Source organism: Paroedura picta, chromosome 6 (genome assembly GCF_049243985.1).
Source record: "Paroedura picta isolate Pp20150507F chromosome 6, Ppicta_v3.0, whole genome shotgun sequence".
In the NCBI taxonomy this organism is placed as follows: Eukaryota; Metazoa; Chordata; class Lepidosauria; order Squamata; family Gekkonidae; genus Paroedura; species Paroedura picta.
In genome coordinates, this window is record NC_135374.1 from 8,216,912 (window position 1) to 8,234,948 (window position 18,037).

The 18,037-nt window shown below is 46.8% G+C and overlaps 1 protein-coding gene across 27 annotated transcripts in view; it reads right to left on the bottom strand.

The window, feature by feature from the left end:
* DLG2 (discs large MAGUK scaffold protein 2) overlaps positions 1 to 18,037 on the bottom strand; it is a 1,130,680-nt gene that overhangs the window by 165,280 nt on the left and 947,363 nt on the right. For 26 of the 27 annotated variants that reach the window (XM_077341322.1, XM_077341326.1, XM_077341325.1 and 23 more), the window contains 3 exons: positions 17,831 to 17,940; positions 16,107 to 16,198; positions 1,846 to 13,315 (listed from right to left, as the gene is read on the bottom strand). In XM_077341322.1, the coding sequence (XP_077197437.1) occupies positions 13,209 to 13,315; positions 16,107 to 16,198; positions 17,831 to 17,940 (309 nt within the window). In that variant the 3' untranslated portion in view covers positions 1,846 to 13,208. Of the gene's footprint in view, positions 1 to 1,845; positions 13,316 to 16,106; positions 16,199 to 17,830; positions 17,941 to 18,037 lie in introns of those variants that run through there. The other variant, XR_013231698.1, reaches the window with a different exon arrangement.

The following is an 18,037-nucleotide window of genomic DNA, read 5'->3' on the forward strand; positions in this document are numbered from 1 at the left end:
TTCCAAGCAGGCACACTTCTTTTCTGGTACATTTTAAGAGAGGGAAGGAGCACGCCACGCGCCAACGCCACATAATTGTTGTGCAGCCAAGGGGAAGTGGGAAGGCTTGCTGGCTGACACAGAGATCAGTGGGTGGGTGAATCAGACTGTGCCAGGCTGGTCAGAGCAGATGCCGGGGCCAGTTGGAAGGCGGTTGGGGAGGAGAGTTATGAACAACAGGGCCTGCCAAATTGGGAACGGGCCCAGGAGGAGCAGGCTGCAGAGGGAAGAAGGAAGCCCATGCATGCAATACACTGAGAGTCAAGTATCCCAAGTGATTATTATTTATTGCATAGTATGTGTAGTGTAGCCAGGAGATCCTAGGAGAGGGTTGCCAGCTCTGGGTTGGGAAATACCTGGAGGCTTTGGGGGTGGAGCCAGGAGTGGGTGGAATTTGGGGCGGTGAAGGACCTCAATTGTTGTATGATGCTCTGGAGTCCACCCCCTAAAGCAGCCATTTTCTCCAGGGAAACTGATCTCTTTTACCTGGAGATGATCTGTAATTCCAGGGGATCCCCAGGTCCCAACTGGAGGCTGGAATCCTTACTCCAGGGGGAAGGTGGCAGTGGGCTGCCCCCTAATCTGTTGCTCCTGTCTCTTACTCCACCCCCAGTATTCAAGACTCCTGGTACACTGTCGAGCTTATGGGGTGTCCCAGTTCCGGGTTGGGAAATACCTGGAGACTTTGGAGTTGGATCCAGGAATGGGCAAGATTTGGGGCAGAGAGGGGCCTCAGTGTTGTATAATACTATGGAGTTCACCCTCCAAAGCAGCTGTTTTCAAAGCAGCTGGCACAGTTTCACAGGGCTCGCAAAGCGGAGCTCTTCCGCCAGGCTTTTTTGGTTGGGGCCAGTGAAACAATAACATCAGCTGGGCCCTCCCTGCTACAAAGAGGCCCCCTAAATATGCTCTAGTTTCAGAAGAATTATCATTAACTGGGACTGCTGATGCTGCAAGTTGGTACTTTCCTAAACTATTGTTACTAAACCAATTTTAATTATTTTCATTGAATCAGCGAATTGTTTTTTAACTATTGATGTGAATATCAATGTTGTACACTGCCCTGAGCCGGTCTGCTGGGAGAAGAAGAAGAGTTGGTTTTATATGCCGCTTTTCTCTACCTGAAGGAGTCTCAAAGTGGCTTACATTCACCTTCCCTTTCCTCTCCCCATAATAGACACCCTGTGAGGGAGGTGAGGCTGAGAGAGGCCTGATATTACTGAAGGAGAAGAAGAGTTGGATCTTATATGCCACTTTTCTCTACCCAAAGGAGTCTCAAAGTGGCTTACATTCACCTTCCCTTTCCTCTCCCCAGAACAGACACCTTGTGAGGGAGGTGAGGTTGACAGACCCCTGAGATTACTGAAGAAGAAGAAGAGTTGGTCCTTATATGCCACTTTTCTCTGAAGGAATCTCAAAGTGGCTTACATTTGCCTTCCCTTTCCTCTCCCCACAACAGACACCCTGTGAGGGAGGTGAGGCTGAGAGAGCACAGATATCACTGCTCGGTCAGAACAGCTTTATCAGTGCTGTGGCGAGCCCAAGGTCACCCAGCTGGCTGCGTGTGGGGGAGTGGGTAATCAAACCCGGCTCCCCAGATTAGAAATCGCACTCCTGACCACTACACCAAGCTGGCTCTCAGCCGATGGGAGGTTGGTATAGAAATTAAACAAACAAAAAGGAACAACAACAATAATAGTAACCATTGACAGAACTGCCGTCCACGAAACCCCCATGGTTGAAATCACAGGAGCAAAAAATGGAGCAAACTCCAGGGATACCACCGGTAAGAAACACACCTCTTCACCTTTTCTTCCTTGTGTGTGCTTTATTATCATTTTTTTTACACAAATGGAATGGATGCATTGAGTATTTACACTTAACAGGAGTGAATGCTGTATAGTGTATTTGTAAACTCGAGTTCCGATTCAGAGGAACCCCCACCCCACGAAATTACGTCAGAGACGGCCTGTCGAGAGAAACGGGTATATAAAAAAATACACACAAATAAAAAGGGGTTAGGAAGAAAGCAGACAACGCTTTACACCCAGCCGTTCAGACCGACAGGTTTTGACGCGTGAACGCACCCAGTTCAACGGACACCCTAGACAGTTATCAATTGGATGGAGAATGTTGCACAGTAGTTTATTATTCTGGCCACATTCGATCGGCTGTATGCCTCTTTGCTCTCCCATTGAGGAGGAACAACATAACAGTTTGCAGTAATTGTGGGGGATTCCTGTGGATGCTTATGCACGAAGGAGCACAATGTCATGGTTACTGCCCTACTTGGGCCTGGGGGATTTGGGTTCCGATCTCTCCCTGTCCAGCATGATCACACTCGATTGGTGTCTTTGGAATCAGTTGTTCTCTTGGTCACCCTGTTTTAGAGCCCTGGTGGAAAGGAGGCATATTATGTCACTGGCCCCTTCCTTATCGTTTGTGGAGCCCCATCCCAATTGAAGGGTTTGCACATTGGCTAGATGTGAAGCCCTACCCACAGCCGTTCTTGAGGGCAGGTATTAGAGAGTCCCTTTCTCTGGAAGATTATCAGAGTCCAGTAGCACCTTTAAGACCAACAAAGATTTATTCAAGGCGTGAGCTTTTGAGTGCAGGCACTCTTCCTCAGACTAATAAACTACCATCATAGCAGTGGAAATATAAAGCAAAAGCCAATTCTGTTAAATTAGTCAACTGTATCACAACATCCAAATTCAGCCATATGATGCCATATTCTTTGCTAAAACTGAATTAGCTTTTGCTTTCTATTTCCATTGTTATGATGGTCATTCATTAGTCTGGGGAAGAGTGCCTGCACTCAAAACGTTGAATCAATCTTTGTGGGTCTTAAAGGTGCAATAGCTCTGATTTTATTGTGCTACTTCAGACCAACACGGCTACCCACTTGAATCTGAAATATTATGCCCATGTACAGGGGGAGAGATAGGATCTACAGGGCATTTTGTGCTTCACTGTCCGTACCATAAAAAGCCAAGGGCCAAGTTCATTCTTCCACTCCTGGGTAAAACTCCCTGACTGCTCAGGGGAGACTTGCTTAGACCAATTATTCAATGGTGAAAACCTGTATTTTCTAAGCCAAGTGTCCAAATTCTGGGCTTATTGGTGCAGAGCCCGAAGTAAGATAATTACTTGTAACAGTGGCCAGGGCATATTATGATGTCTAACATTTAAGTTTCATATTTTTAATGTGATTATATGTTATTCAGGTGGCTGTATTTGGTGCTTGCTATTGAATGGTCTATGATCATAATCACAAGAGCCTCTTGTGGCGCAGAGTGGTAAGGCAGCTGTCTGAAAGCTTTGCCCATGAGGCTGGGAGTTCAATCCCAGCAGCCGGCTCAAGGTTGACTCAGCCTTCCATCCTTCCAAGGTCGGTCAAATGAGGACCCAGCTTGCTGCGGGGTAAACGGTAATGACTGGGGAAGGCACTGGCAAACCACCCCATGAGTCTGCCATGAAAACGCTAGAGGGTGTCACTCCAAGGGTCAGACAAGACTCGGTGCTTGCACCGAGGATACCTATGATCATAATCATCAATAAACGAAAACTCTCAGGCTAACCTACCTCACAGGGATGTTGAGAGGGTAAAACAGAAGAAGGAGGGCGGTGTACGCTGTCCCCTCCCCAAGCTTTGGGGAGAAGAATTGGGATAAAAATCGGGATTAAACCTGTATATTACCACTCTGCGAAGCTGAATTTGAAAACTTTGCCCGAACTTCCTCATTGCAATACACAACAAATGATGCGATGCCACGCGGAGCCCCAGGAGGGGTCCAACAGCCCCTCGTGGGTGTTTCTGCTCGCAAAAATGGCACGGAAGGGAAACCTGAAAACCCTCCAAGCTTTTCGCAGTGCTTGGAAGTCTAATTTCTGATGGAAGATTTGGTACAGGTGCGCCTCCCCCTGATGTGAGCCATGCCCGGAATCCCGGACTGTAATTGACAAATAAGCTCCTAAAGAGCCTTCCGCCAATGTGTGCCTTTTCCTCCAGTGGAAGAACCACTTGGCTCGGGGAAGGGTGTGTGTGAAGAAGTCTCTTTCGGCTGGAGGAACATTTTCCACCTGAGCCAGACTTTCTCAACCAGGGTTTCATGAAACTTTGGGGTTTCTTGACAGCTCTGGAAGTGTCTCCTCAATAGGTGGGAGTTGATTAATTTTTAATATATTTTAAAAACCTGTTAAGCGTTTCTCGAGTGATATGATCACATATAGTTGTGTTGACCTACTCCCCTCTCCTCCCAAAATGGCCAGTGATGGGCCTGGTGGGGGGGAGGAAGGAGAGGGGCCTGGGTGGGCGTGTCCACAACCATGCTTCCCTACCATACTCTACATGATTGTGCCACTTTTAGGGTTTCTCTAAGCCTGAAGAATGTTTCAGGGGTTTCTCAAGGGTAAAAAAGTAGAGAAAGCTATTGTTCTACACCCTTTTGTCAGAGTGAGGTACCTGGGTCGTTTGATCTAGAAGCTGAGCCTGGATATCAAAAAGGAAAACAGGGTTCTGGGGAGCCCTGAGGTTCATTTGGAACTAACCAGGAGGCCTTCAGCAAGGTTGATAATGGCAGAAATGGCTTCCTTAAAGGACAGTTGTCTACAATGACCCGTTTATCCCCATTTTTGCATGCAGATGTGAGCTCCAAGAGGCATAGCCACAATCCCATGTGGAAGAAACATCGGCCAACTTCTAGGGCACAGAGTCCTCTTTCATATGGGGCTTAATGGCAGATGGGCAGAGATTCTTGGACAGCTGGAAGGGAAAGGCTCCCTGGAAACGCGAAATCTAAAAATCACAGTGCTGACGGATGCCTGTCTGTCCTTCAACATGCTCCATAGGCGAGGTAGACCTCTTGTCCCTGCAGTGAAATCCTATGCAAAGCTACCGCCATTTTAACCCATTGAAATCAACAGCTTCACATTGGCGAGCTTTGCCTACAATTGCCTTGGAAAGCCTTTGAAATGGGTTGAAAATTGTTTGGATTTTAAGAGGCTCCCGATTTCTCAGTCTATGTATTTATTTTTTTACAGAACTCTAGAGCTTGGCTGCATCCACAGGAATACCTTTGATTGCAAGAGAGTCATATTGGAACAATGCATTTCCCTTCTGTATCTAATCATTATGATGACTAATTAAAACCACATTTCCCCCCCAAATGATCTTAGACTTGAAAAAGAGTAACTTTATGCAATCGACAAGACAAGGACAATAACCTGCCGAGACCCTTGGCCTCTAATATTCCCCCTATGAGTCACTGATCACTACGGATCAGAACAAGTGAGCCTAAGTAAGCTTAACTCCTGAGAAGTCCAGACTATTCTTTCGAGCGATATAAGGTTATCCTCTGATTCTGGGGAGAATCAAATGTCATAGAATCTCCCAGGATTTGGTTGCCCAGATTCTCCAGTTTTCCCCAAGGGTCCATCATGCTCCCGTTCCTTTCTCCTCGACCTTCATCCAAAGAATTGACCCGAAAGGTGAAAATGAGGAAAATTCAGATGGCGAGTAGGGGAGAAGAAAGAGAGAGGATTCCCTGGTAGGCAGAGAAAGGAGGAAATTGAAGGAGTCAGAAAAAGGTCTATGAGATGCGTGGGGATGAAAAGGAATATAGGAAGAGTGCGGTTGTGATGGCAGTGTTGCTCCAGGTGGTGAGGTGTAGAGGGTAGGGGCGTCGGATTAGAATCCGGGAGATCCAGGTTCAAATGGCTAGTCTGCCATGAAGCTTGCTTTGGTGACCTTCAGCCATTCTCTGTGTCTCAGGCTAACTGACTTCAAGGCTGTTGCGTGGGTAAAATGGAGGTGAGGGAAAAACAGATCTACCTGGATTGCCTTCCGGTTACTGGAAGAAGGGCAGGGCTCAATTGTGTTAAATAAACAAACAAACAGGAAGGGCCCTGCTTCACTTCCTGCCATGGCAACCGGAAGGGAAATGGTAGACAGGGACCCTCTTCAGGAAGGACATGGAATTACACCTCTGTTCTTCTCCCTGAATACAACGCCTTATGATTGGGATCAACCCAGGCCTTGACCCAGATATGAGACATGCCATCTTTCTCTGCCCAAATTCTCATCCTACAAGCCGCTCTCTTACAGCGACTGAGCTTTCTTCAAATATTTGTCTGTGTCCGGCCCACTTGGTGCGCATGTTGTTAATGGACTGGGTGCATACTCTGGAAGTCTCTGGAGGCCAGTGTGGATTTGGGGCTAGAATGTCAGACTGAGATCTGGGAAATCTGTCATGCCACTCATGGGGAGGCTAGTCATTTTCTTTAGGCCTCACCTTTCTCATAGGATTGATCAGAAGATAAAATAGTAAAGGGTAGAATAACTGAAGTTCTTTTGTGCAACTAGCAGGAGAATTGCGGGGCGGGGGGCTCATAATAACCTGTGCATTGATGCAACACTTACGGGGGAAACCCAGAAGTGATGCAGGGTAACTCTAGGAATCACCGGAAACTCTGTGGTCAAAAGCATAAAATTTCCAGCACGATTCCTAGAGCTATCTAATGTTATCCTTGGAAGTGACGTAACAATGCAAATAACAGGGCCAGTTAAAAAAAATTATTCTGTCTGTCAGTGGGCAACTCTGCCTGGGGGTGCAAAAAGCCTAATAAGAGGAAACTGGTCAAAGGATACTGTTAGGGATAGAGAGCTACACTTTCAAAATTCCCCCAGACTCACAGGTCTCAAACAGTTGTGAATTCTGGAGATCCTCAAGTCTAATTTCTGATGGACACTGTTTTTACACCTGCTAAGGTCTGATTTAAAGGAGGTGCACAAGAATTCGCTTGGGTGGCTTTGCTGTCACAACAGTGTCTTGTGGAAAATGGGTTGTTCCCTTGCCAAATCAGCCAGGTGTTCTTATTTAGGACACTGGCACAAGACCCAGTAGTCTCTGCCTGATGGCTTGCCCTGGGCCCATTCTGCACTTGTTGGATAATGCGCTTCCAATGCATTTTAGAAGAGTTTCCTGTTCCGCACAGGATAATCCAGCCACAAAAGCACAGTCAAAGTGCATTATCCGACGTGTGCAGAATGGGCCCTAGAGGAGGAAAGGAATCTAGTCGTCCCTACTTGGAAAGGGGCCAAATCGCGCAAGCTGTCTCTTTCCTCAATCTTCGTGGGCTGTCTTCGTTCCATTTTAAGGAAGAGAGCGATCCGGCACGAGTGACGTGCCGTCACCTCCCTAGGAAAGAAGGAAAGACAGCCAAACGGGTGGAGGTGGGGGGAACAGTTCCGGTCAAGTTTGTGTGTTTGTGTGTGTGTGTGAGTGAAATGGTTTGTGGAACAGAGAGGAGGAGACGCGTGCTTAAAACATGGTGCGTCGGCACAGGCAGATCCAGAGGGCAACGAGAAGAGCATCAAGTCATTTTTGGTTCCTCCTGGACCGCTCACGGTGCTACGAAGTGTGCCAGAAGAACATAAGAAATAGCACCAGAGATGTGATCTGGCACGAGCCCTCCAGGGTCCAGGATCTGCCTCCCTTCCCCCTCAAAAACAACATTATCAAATCTTCGCCCGTGACAAATGCTGATGGCTCAGACCAGCCTCCGTCCACAGCAACCGCAGTCCCTGACCACCCTGCATTTGGGCCAAACTAGATGTTACAGTGTCTACAGGTCCGATCCGTGGCCACCGACGACCTTTGAGAGTGGAACAGCCATTTAAGAATGCTTGAAGGGCAATCTTGTCCCTCCCCTGGGCCTTCTTAAGGCTGCTTCGGCACTTGAAAAGGTGCAGGATGGGTGGGGACGGGACGGACAATGACTTACATACGATTGCCTTGTCCTGCCAAACTGCAGGCCCAGCCAGGACTGCATCTTAACCAGGGTTGCCAAGCAACTGGCAGGAGGGCTCGGACATGGGCGGGGACAAGACATCTCTGACATCGCTGGGTTTAACCATAGAGCTTCCTGTGATTCCTACACTTACCCTTTGTTGCTTCTTGGTTGTACTCTTAAGTGGCAGAGCCATAACAGTTTTTAAATATCCCCCCCCCCCACCACCTCTTTATCACCCATAGGTGCTGTAACATCTAGTTTGGCCCACATCCTCATGTGTTCCTCATTGAGAGGGCCGTTCCAGAATTTTGTCTGATGAAGGAAATTCTGTTGATGCTATTTAACGTTTTTGAGAACAGGCTCATTGACGAATCCTGGGCCGAACGGGGGAAAAAAAGAATAATCTCAGCGGTATGGAAGGTGAAATTATTACATCCCAGGGTGTAGATCCCACTGTGTTCTGAATGGCTTCATTAGGGGAGTGCAGAAATAAAGTATAATTCAACTCCCCTAATTCACCTCTGATTACATTACATTACAGGCATTAGCAAGGAAATGTTTGGAGAGGGTGAAAGCCTTTTTTGAGGTTCCTCTAACAAAGAGCTAAGTGCTTGGAAGGAGTTGGGGGATCGACACTCTGGAATATATTGTTTCCCTTCTGCACCTGTTAAGATTCTTCTCTCCTATTTTGGGGGGCTGTGGTCCCCGTAGACCAGGGGTAGTCAACCTGTGGTCCTCCAGATTTCCATGGACTTCAATTCCCATGAGCCCCTGCCAGCATTTGCTGGCAGGGGCTCATGGGAATTGTGGTCCATGGACATCTGGAGGACCACAGGTTGACTACCCCTGCCGTAGACCATTCTGTCAAACAAAGGAAGACCCAGCGCAATGTCGGAACACCTGAGAAACATTAACACCCCCCTACCCACATCAGACCTCTATCCGCTGTCAAAAAACATGAACTATACAAGCATCCAAACGTGAAACCGAACGGAAATGTAAGACCTAAAGAGAACTAGGCTTGTTTCGTTATCGCTTGGTGATTTTTTTTGCTCCAAAATATACAGATTTCTTTCTCTCTCTTTTTTTTTTCCGTTTAAAAAAAGCGAAACGGCAAGTCGAAGCTGGAAACACAAAAAAAACACGTACACACGCACGCACCCATAGGGAAACCGGGGAGAGAGAGAGAGAAAAAAGAATGTTACTACAGTAACGCAGGATGGATGGGAAGAAAAACCTCATTTTAGCCACAGTCGTATCGCCAAACCGGGAAGCGCAGCATGGAACGGAACATTTACCAGTAGGAGATCTCTCGGGAAAGGTCGCATGCCGAACTGAGAAGCAAACAAGCAGATCGAGAGCTGGAAAACAAAGTGGGAAATCAGACTGAAGGATTTTGTGCCAGGCTTCTGGGGCAAGGGTACCACGACCCAGGCCTGAGACAACAGTGTTTTGCAGACATTAAAAAAAAAATACTCCATTTTCTCAGGCATTTGGGGTTTTTCCTGTGGGCTTCTGCAGGAAGCGCCCCAGGTTTAACCTTTCCTACATTTTTTTTTAAACAAGAGTTTCTAGCCCTTCTCATTTGAAAAATTGTTTGATGAATGCACCCAGATTTCCATTTTGTTGTTGTAAGTTCCTAGTCTGCAGGCTGGATTAGGCAAAAAGGTGATAAGAATATAATGCCTTTTTTTTTTTTTTGTATCTGTCTTTATTTCGTACCGACTGCTTGGTTAATCAGGCCAGTGTGGCCCAGCAAATGGTGAACTGGATGCTGAGCAAGAAAGGGGTGGCGAGTTCAAATCCTGCACTGGGCAGCCTTGGCGGAAAATTCCCGTTCCCATTGGTGGCTCCTGCACCTTATGGGATCCTGTGGGGATCATGGTGCCACAAAAGTAATTCGCAACTGGATTTTCCCATGTGGACAAGGTGGCCCAGGAGGTGACTCGGTATTCCCTGCCCCCATCTGTAAAATGGGGATAATAAACCAGCTGCCCTCACAAGGGTGTTGTGAGGATGAATTATACAACGGTCATAAAGCACTTGGTGTATGGAAAGTGCTACATAAAAGATTAACCCATTAAGCTCTCAGCGTGGTTCTCCCTTTCCTGGCTGACAGCTTCTTTGTCTAGATTCCGGTTCTCTCTATTTGTCTGGCACCCTAGGTAAAGCAGTTCTGAGCTCTGATTCGGTAATTCCAGGCAGGTGTCACACCTGGGATTCATTCGCCCACAAATGGGTTTCCTAAGGGCTGCTCTCGAAAGAAACGGGGAAATCTGGGGTGCATACGGCTATTTGGATCGGGACCCTCAGTCGATATCAGAGGGATCTACAGGGCAAGCCTAAACAGACTTCGAAGGGTACATCTCTGCTTAGCACCGCACCGTCTGTTTCTTGGATTACCATGTTCCAATCCCGGTGGCATTCACCATCTCTGGATTGTTTTCTTAGAAGAGGGCCTGAGACATTTTTTTAAAAATTGGAATTTTCTACTTAAATGGGTTTTTTTTTTTGGGGGGGGGGATGAGCGATCTTGGTTCTTCAGATGTGCTCGTAAAGGGAAGCCATGCATTCAAAGAAGAGCTGAGAAAAAGATGAAGTCTCACAAACCTTTCATCTTTCATCGCCTCCTTGGCATGAAGTCTCGAGACACTTAGTGGCAAAAAATAATAAGGAATAAAGACATATAAGAACTGCTCATTCCTTCCAGCAGTGCTCCACTTGAGCGGGTGCTTCTGAGAACTGGAGCATCAGGACTCTAACTGCTTGTTTTGCGCATCTCTGAACATGTAAAGAGCGCGCCTCTCACAGGGCTGAGCTCCTTAAATTAGTTTTTGGAGGCTAGACAGAATTTGGATCTTTAAAAGCAGCCATTAGTGCCAAAGGTCTCCTCGGAATAGGACCCCTCTCTAGATCATGAACATCAGAGTTCCTGGGAACTACAGTCCCCAGAATGCACTGGGAAGAAGGAAGTACAGGAACCAGTATGGAGGTGAGCTTGGTGGAACTCTTCCATCTCTAGCTACAGGCTACATTCTGCCTGAGCTGGGGACCCTGGCCAGGGGACTCTGCCAGTCCAGCGCTGCAATACCACAGCATATTGTATCTTAACATTTTGATCCCCAGAAGAAAGAGCAGAGCCTTTTAGGTGGCGGAGCAACACTGACCTCTGTTGCCCGATGAGCAACCCTGATTTGAATTGGCCCCTTCGTAGCTCTGTTTGCAAAAACCACACGAGATCTGAATCCACAACATAAGAACATACAAAAAGCCTTGCAAAATCATACCACTGGTCCACCATCCTGTTCTACAGAGAGCCAACCAGTTGCTGTGGAGGGCCAACAAATGGCGCGGAGGCCGAGGCCTTCTCTTGATGTTAAGAACATCTGGAGATCCCCACTGGATTGGACCAGTGGCTCATCTGATCCAGCATCCTGTCTCATGCAATGGCCAACCAGTTGCTCTGGAGGTCCAACGACTGTGAACAGAGGCCAAGGCTTTCTCCTGGTAAGAACATCAGAAGACACCAGATGAATCAGACCATCTGTTCAGTCCATCTGTTCCAGCATCCTATCTCACACAGTGGACAACCAAGCCGAACCCTTCCTCTGATATTGCCTGCAGGCCCTGAACACAGAGGTTCCCTTTAGATCAGGTCTCAGATCTGAACATATCTTGTTTGGGGTTTACGCTCGTGTGAAGAAAAATCTCCTGGGAGGCTGTCCCATTGGCCCGAGATCTAAAAACAAGAAGTCAACTATGCCTTGAACATCAGCGCATCCTGGAACAAATGCACACAGACTCAACCCCATTTCCACTACAACCTGCTTGACGTAGCTTGCGTAGACTGTGAAACAAAACGCTTATCAGTGGCTTTCCCGTGAAAAGGCATCTTTGCTGTTGCTTTTTAAAGAACTGGGAAGGAGAGAGGGAAAGTGACCTCTAAATGGTGTCTCTTTGCTCGTTGAAACAGGTTTTCACAAAACCCCATACACCAGAAACTGCATTCAAGCCACTGACATTTGCTATCCAACCTGTCTGCTCCGTGCTATACATTTCAATGAAATTAAAAAAAAGAGTGCTTCCCATAGGAATTTTATCCCAAATGAAAAAGGAGAGGAGAAAATGACCGCGAAGTCTAGAGCTTAGAACATAAGATTACAGGGAACCGTAACGGGGAATATTATGGGATAGTGCAACTTGAAAGTCCTCCTTCGCATTTTATAGCCAGCCAAGGACGAAAAATAGTTCACCTTCTTAATCTTTACAAAATCTCTCACAAAATAGTTTGTCCCCTATAGAAATTAGCGCCTATACATCAATATAGATTCTTTAATAAATTATCCCATCTTTTAAGTGCCTTCTATCTTTATATAAATGATAATATATAGACAATCGACGACGACAACAAAAAAAAGTAAAGCTTTACCCAACGGTAACCCTCTTGGTCACGTTTTACCACTGCAAACTCCCGGGCTTGCATCTGAGCAGGTTGCCACTTGGTGTAGTTCCCTCCCCACCGAATCTCATCGAATGAACCCCCTTTGACATGAAATGGTGGGCTTGAAGTGCGGGGATGGGGGGGAACGCTCCAGATTGGTCACTGGAAAGAAAAATAGCAACCCAAAAACGATGTGCATAGATATATGAAACTCAGGAGGGATGGGCCATGACCTAACCCGGACCTCGATCCAACATCCCGAACAAATCATTTAAGGATTTTTGTTTTTTTTTGCAGAGTTCAGCGGAAGATGGATCAGTTTCTTTCGGATACGGTCCTGCAGGATGCTCCGTTTCTTGTCCGGGGAACCCAAGTTAAAAGACAAGCTTGCGTTGGCGGCCACTTCGAGCTCCTGGGCTGCGGATCGGAGCCACGGTGACGTTCTTTGCAGGATCGAAATCCGGGTCCGAGACCGGGGATTTCTTCTTAAAGCGATCGACAAGTGTACCGAGCCGAGCCAAGAATACGGACAGAGATATGGGCCAAGCCGGTGCCAAGCTCTTTGGGACCGCGAGCCTCCCCGTCAAAGTCTATCCCGTCAAAGGATACGGCGAGCGCACGGTAAGAGTTTTTCATTTTATATGGCAAAAGTCTTTTTTTTTAAAGTTTTTTTTTCTCTACCCTTCCTGACCAAACCGATGTCCTTCATGGCTTCGAACGCTTTGTGTTGTACATTCAGGAAAAATAAAAATTCACATCGACCGCAAAAAAAAAAAAACGTAAAAGCAACCCCCCAATTTTCCCCCCTCTTAAAAAATAAAATCCCACCCCAGGAAAAAGAAAAAAGAAAAGAAAAGAAAAGCTTCCAACTGGTATAGAATTAAGGTTTTCTTCTAAATACTCTTCTGCTGGGATTTGAAGTGAAGTGACGGGTTTATAGCTTCTCCTTGGACGGAATCCAGATGAAAGGCCCAGACTGTTCTTCGATTACCAGTTTGCATTGGTTATATATATCTTCTAAGGTTTCTCCTTGGACGATAGCTGCAGGAAAGAAACAGATTCGTTGTTTTTAACAAACTTTATTCTGCGCCACGATTGGCCCAGCTGTGGTCAAGGAATTGAGGACTTCTCTCATCTGGAGGCAGATCCAGATGGGTGGTCACAGTGGTCTGCCTGTCACAGTGGAAAAGAGCAAGGTGGAAAATGTAGTCTTGTGCGCTTTGGTGCGCTTCGGCTGATTTGGTGGCTAGTCAAGCCTGAAGCAGCCAGCGCTGCAGTGCAGGGGGAAGGGGCGGTGCGCATATCCCAGTGCCTGCATGCAGGCGCAGAGCTCTGCACCTGTGTGCAGGCACCTACTGGTGTGCTGCTGCCTCTCCCCCTGTGCCACGGCACTGGCCACTTCGGGCTTGACTGGTCACCGAATCAGCTGAAGAGTGCTGAACCACAGCCTAGTAGAAATTGGTGCAATTTTTGAAGGGATATACCCCATTTCGGCTATTTCCTTTTCATCAGCCCCCCCTACAGCCACCATTCTCCCCAAAGCCCAGAGAGAGCTTTCTTAGGTAATTGCTATAGCACTATAATGCTAGTATAATAATTAAGTGCCATTGGGGATATTACGATGCCACTGGTTCCTTTTTCCATACGTGGTGCTCTTGTGAAGGTGCTAAAAGGTTCTGGATAAAAGTACATGGAGCGATGGGGAAAATAATTCTAAAAATTAAGTTTCCTTTCGACCCCACATTTATGTTGTCGAGTGCTTTCCCTCCCAATTTGCCTAAACAGGCTAGAGAATTTGTCTTCCACACAACCACAGCAGCTGGGCTTTCAGTCTAGGTGAACAATGCAGGAATTGCCTGGAGCGGTTATATGGTTAGAAAAGGTTAGAGAATTGGCCCAAATGGCAAAATTGACTAATCTAGTAAATAGAAGGCCACTGGAAGAACTGGATGATCACTGGGACTTCTTTCTGAATTTTATGGATAAGTAAATGCTCTCTGCCTTTTATATATTATCACGGCTGTTGTAAGGCAATGATTATGAACATTAATACTGGAATATGCAAAAAGAAAATGCTGGGTGGAAACGATTCATCTTTCTATTCAAATGTGCTTTTCTTTATGTTTTCATTATGTTCATTCAAAATAATAAGAAATAATTTAAAAAAATAATGAAGTGCCATCCAGCTGACTTACCCTTCTAGGGTTTTTCAGGCAGAAGAGGAACAGAAATGATTTGCCGTTCCTTTCCCTTGCACAACAAACCTGGTCTTCTCCATCCAACTACTCACCATGGCCGACCTTGCTTAGCTTTCAAGCTAAGATGAGCTTAGGCTTTTCTGCTATAATGCTATAGCTATTATGCTATAATGCTATAGCAATATAATGCTATAGCAATTCACAATTTGCTAATAAGCCTTCCAAAAACTCAACGGGTGGCTTAGGAGGGAAAAAGAAGAAGAGTTGGTCTTTATACCCTGCTTTTCACTGTACAAGGAAGTCTCAAAACGGCTTACCATTGTCACCTTCCCTTCCTCTCCCCACAACAGACAACTTGTGAGGTAGGTGAGGCTGAAAGAACTCTGACCGGACTGCTCTATGAGAATAGCTCTATTGCATCTGTGATTAGTCCAAGGTGGACTGCATGTGGAGAAACGGGGAATCAAACCTGGCTTGCCAGATTAGAGGCCAATGCTCTTAATCACTACACCACACTGGCTCTCAACCACTACACCAAGGCAGGGAAAATGGCATCTGACATAGCAAAATGCCAGAGTATGCTCCATTACTAATGCCAGTGCTGCCAGAGAGCCAGTTTGGTGTAGTGGTTAGGAGTGTGGACTTCTAATCTGGCATGCCAGGTTCAATTCTGCGCTCCCCCACATGCAGCCAGCTGGGTGACCTTGGGCTCACTACAGCACTGATAAAACTGTTCTGACCGGGCAGTGATATCAGGGCTCTCTCAGCCTCACGTACCCCACAGGGTGTCTGTTGTGGGGAGAGGAATGGGAAGGCGACTGTAAGCTGCTTTGAGCCTCCTTTGGGTAGGGAAAAGTGGCATATAAGAACCAACTCTTCTTCTTCTTCTTCTGCTGTGTTTGGATTGCATGCCAAATGGAGACTCCTCGCCATGCGGGCGTAACTGCTGGCATCGATCAAGATTCCTGCTTTTGCTGAAGGGTTGCACAAATCTTGGAATCTTGATGAAATTGCTGCGTGTAGAGAGCATATTCTTATATTTATTATTACGGTCATTGACCAAATCACGAAAAGAAACATGGTAATTAAGAATTGAGTCATACAATATACGACAAAATAGACTGTGCCGTACAAGCTGGATTATAACATTAAAAGTGAATGCAAAATATTAGTGGTTTTGAGAACACATTTGAAAAACTGATCGCCATATATTTACGATTAATGAACTTTATCATCTAGTCCAGCGTCCTGTCTTCTGTAGCACCCCACTAGCGGCTTCAGGAAAGCCTACCTGGAGGGCACAGATATTCATAGGAATGAGGAATGCACAACCATCATGGTTTCTGCTACATTGAATGGGCAGCAGAATTAGAGCAACATCTCTCTTCCCTGGGAACTCTCCCATGTCCTGAAACCCACCGGCACTTCCTACAACTGTTACTGATTTTAGACCACCCCCTCATCCCAGGACCTCATCCAGTGTCTTCAGAGGCCAATGGATGCAGCTATGTAATTGCAGGGAGTTAGGGCTTCACTATCTTACGGTTTCAGACATTTATTCAGAAGTCGTCTCAGGAGCACAAATCACGGAGAAGCGGGATCAAAATGTGTAGCTCGAAAAAAGAAAGAAATACCTGTAAAATACTCTCCAAATTCTTGTTCTAACTTCATTGCTCGGTCATAAGTTTTCTTGGCTTGCTCCTCTGTGAGGCGTTTATTCATTTCCCTAAGGGTACAGTTGGGGAATGTTAAGTAAGAGCAATCCATCAGCATTCCATAAGCCCCACGCAGAAGCCAAAAGCAGCACCAGTGAGTTGTCATCTCAAGTTTTCGAAATGTGCCTTGGCTGAGAGTGGGGGTAGCCCACTGGAGAAGAGAACAAACTATGATCCGGGGGTGGTGGCAGCACCACATTGCACTACGGTCTTAAGCAAATCACTCTCTCAGCCTTAGATCCCCCCTCCCCTGTAGCACGGGGTTACTAATATCGGCCTACCTTACAGGGCTCTTGTTAGGATCATGGCAAAAATCATAAGTGCATTAAAAGTGATGTGCAAATGTGAAGTATTTTTATTTGTTATCCATAAAGAGGGTTCTTCAAAGAAAAATTGCTGGGTAGTTAAATTATGGCCATACTATTAGAAGCCCTGGAAGTCATAACGTTAGGTGTTCAGCATGCAAGTACCCTGCACAGGCGTAACACAATTGCTTTATGTCACAGGTATGCTCCCCCCCACCCAGAATACTGGTCACCCTACCTGAGAATCCACACAACCCATAAGAACCTCTCAGGCAGGGTAGCCCTATGCTGTAAGGGTATATATTGGAGAAAAGGTGGTGGCTTTTAAATTGAAGAAGAAGAAGAAGAGTTGGTTCTTATATGCCGCTTTTCCCTACCCAAAGGAGGCTCAAAGCGGCTTACAGTCACCTTCCCATTCCTCTCCCCACAACAGACACCCTGTGAGGTGGGTGAGGCTGAGAGAGCCCTGATATCACTGCCCGGTCAGAACAGTTTAATCAGTGCTGTGACTAGCCCAAGGTCACCCAGCAGGCTGCATGTGGGGGAGCGCAGAATCGAACCTGGCATGCCAGATTAGAAGTCCGCACTCCTAATCACTACACCAAACTGGCTCTCAGTTGCTTTTAATACTTAAATTGTTTGAATTGTTCTGGAGCCTGGGGACGAAGCCCTGTGAAGAAAGGCTGAGGGACTTGGGAATGTTCAGCCTGGAGAAAAGGAGATTGAGAGGGGACATGATAGCCCTCTTTAAGTATTTGAAAGGTTGTCACTTGGAGGAGGGCAGGGAGCAGTTCCTGTTGGCAGCAGAGGTTAGGAATCATAGCAATGGGTTCAAACTACCTGTAGAGTGGTGCTGGCTAGATATTGGGGAAAAACTATTTATGGTCAGAATAGTTCAACAGTGGAAGGGGCTGCTTAAGGAGGTGGGGAGCTCCCCTTCACTGGAAGTCTTCAAGCAGCGTCTGGACAGATCCTTCTCCTGGATGTTTTAGGCTATCCTGCACTGAGCAGGGGGTGGGACTGGATGGCCTGCTTGGCCCCTTCCCAATCTAGGATTCTGTGAGTCTAGTTCAGCTGTGGAAGGGGCTGTCTAAGGAGATGGGGAGCTCCCCCTCACTGGTGGTCTTCAAGCAGCGGCTGGACAGATCCTTTTCCTGGATGCTTGAGGCTGATCCTGCACTGAGAGAAACTGCCTGCTTTGACTTAGTCTCCTGTAGTTGGACATCTCATTGGGTTCACATGGAACTCAAATGATGGTCAACCCAGAGGCCGTTGAGTTTTAGGGTATGCCTGCCACAACACCCTGGTCTCCCTCCAGGCCACGGAAGCGGTACTCACATCAGAGGCTCCCACGACTTCGGCTTAATGAAGATGGCGATGGGGTAGAGCTGCGCTGCTTGGAGCCGCTTAATGGCGTTTCCGGATACGTCAAGTATACAGTGCTTGCCCTGTCGGAAGCAGAGGAATGGGATTTTTAAATTTTGGGGCACGTCAACCAGAAATGCAAGCAGGGCTGCCGTGGTGTAGCCACTCCCAAGCCACGAG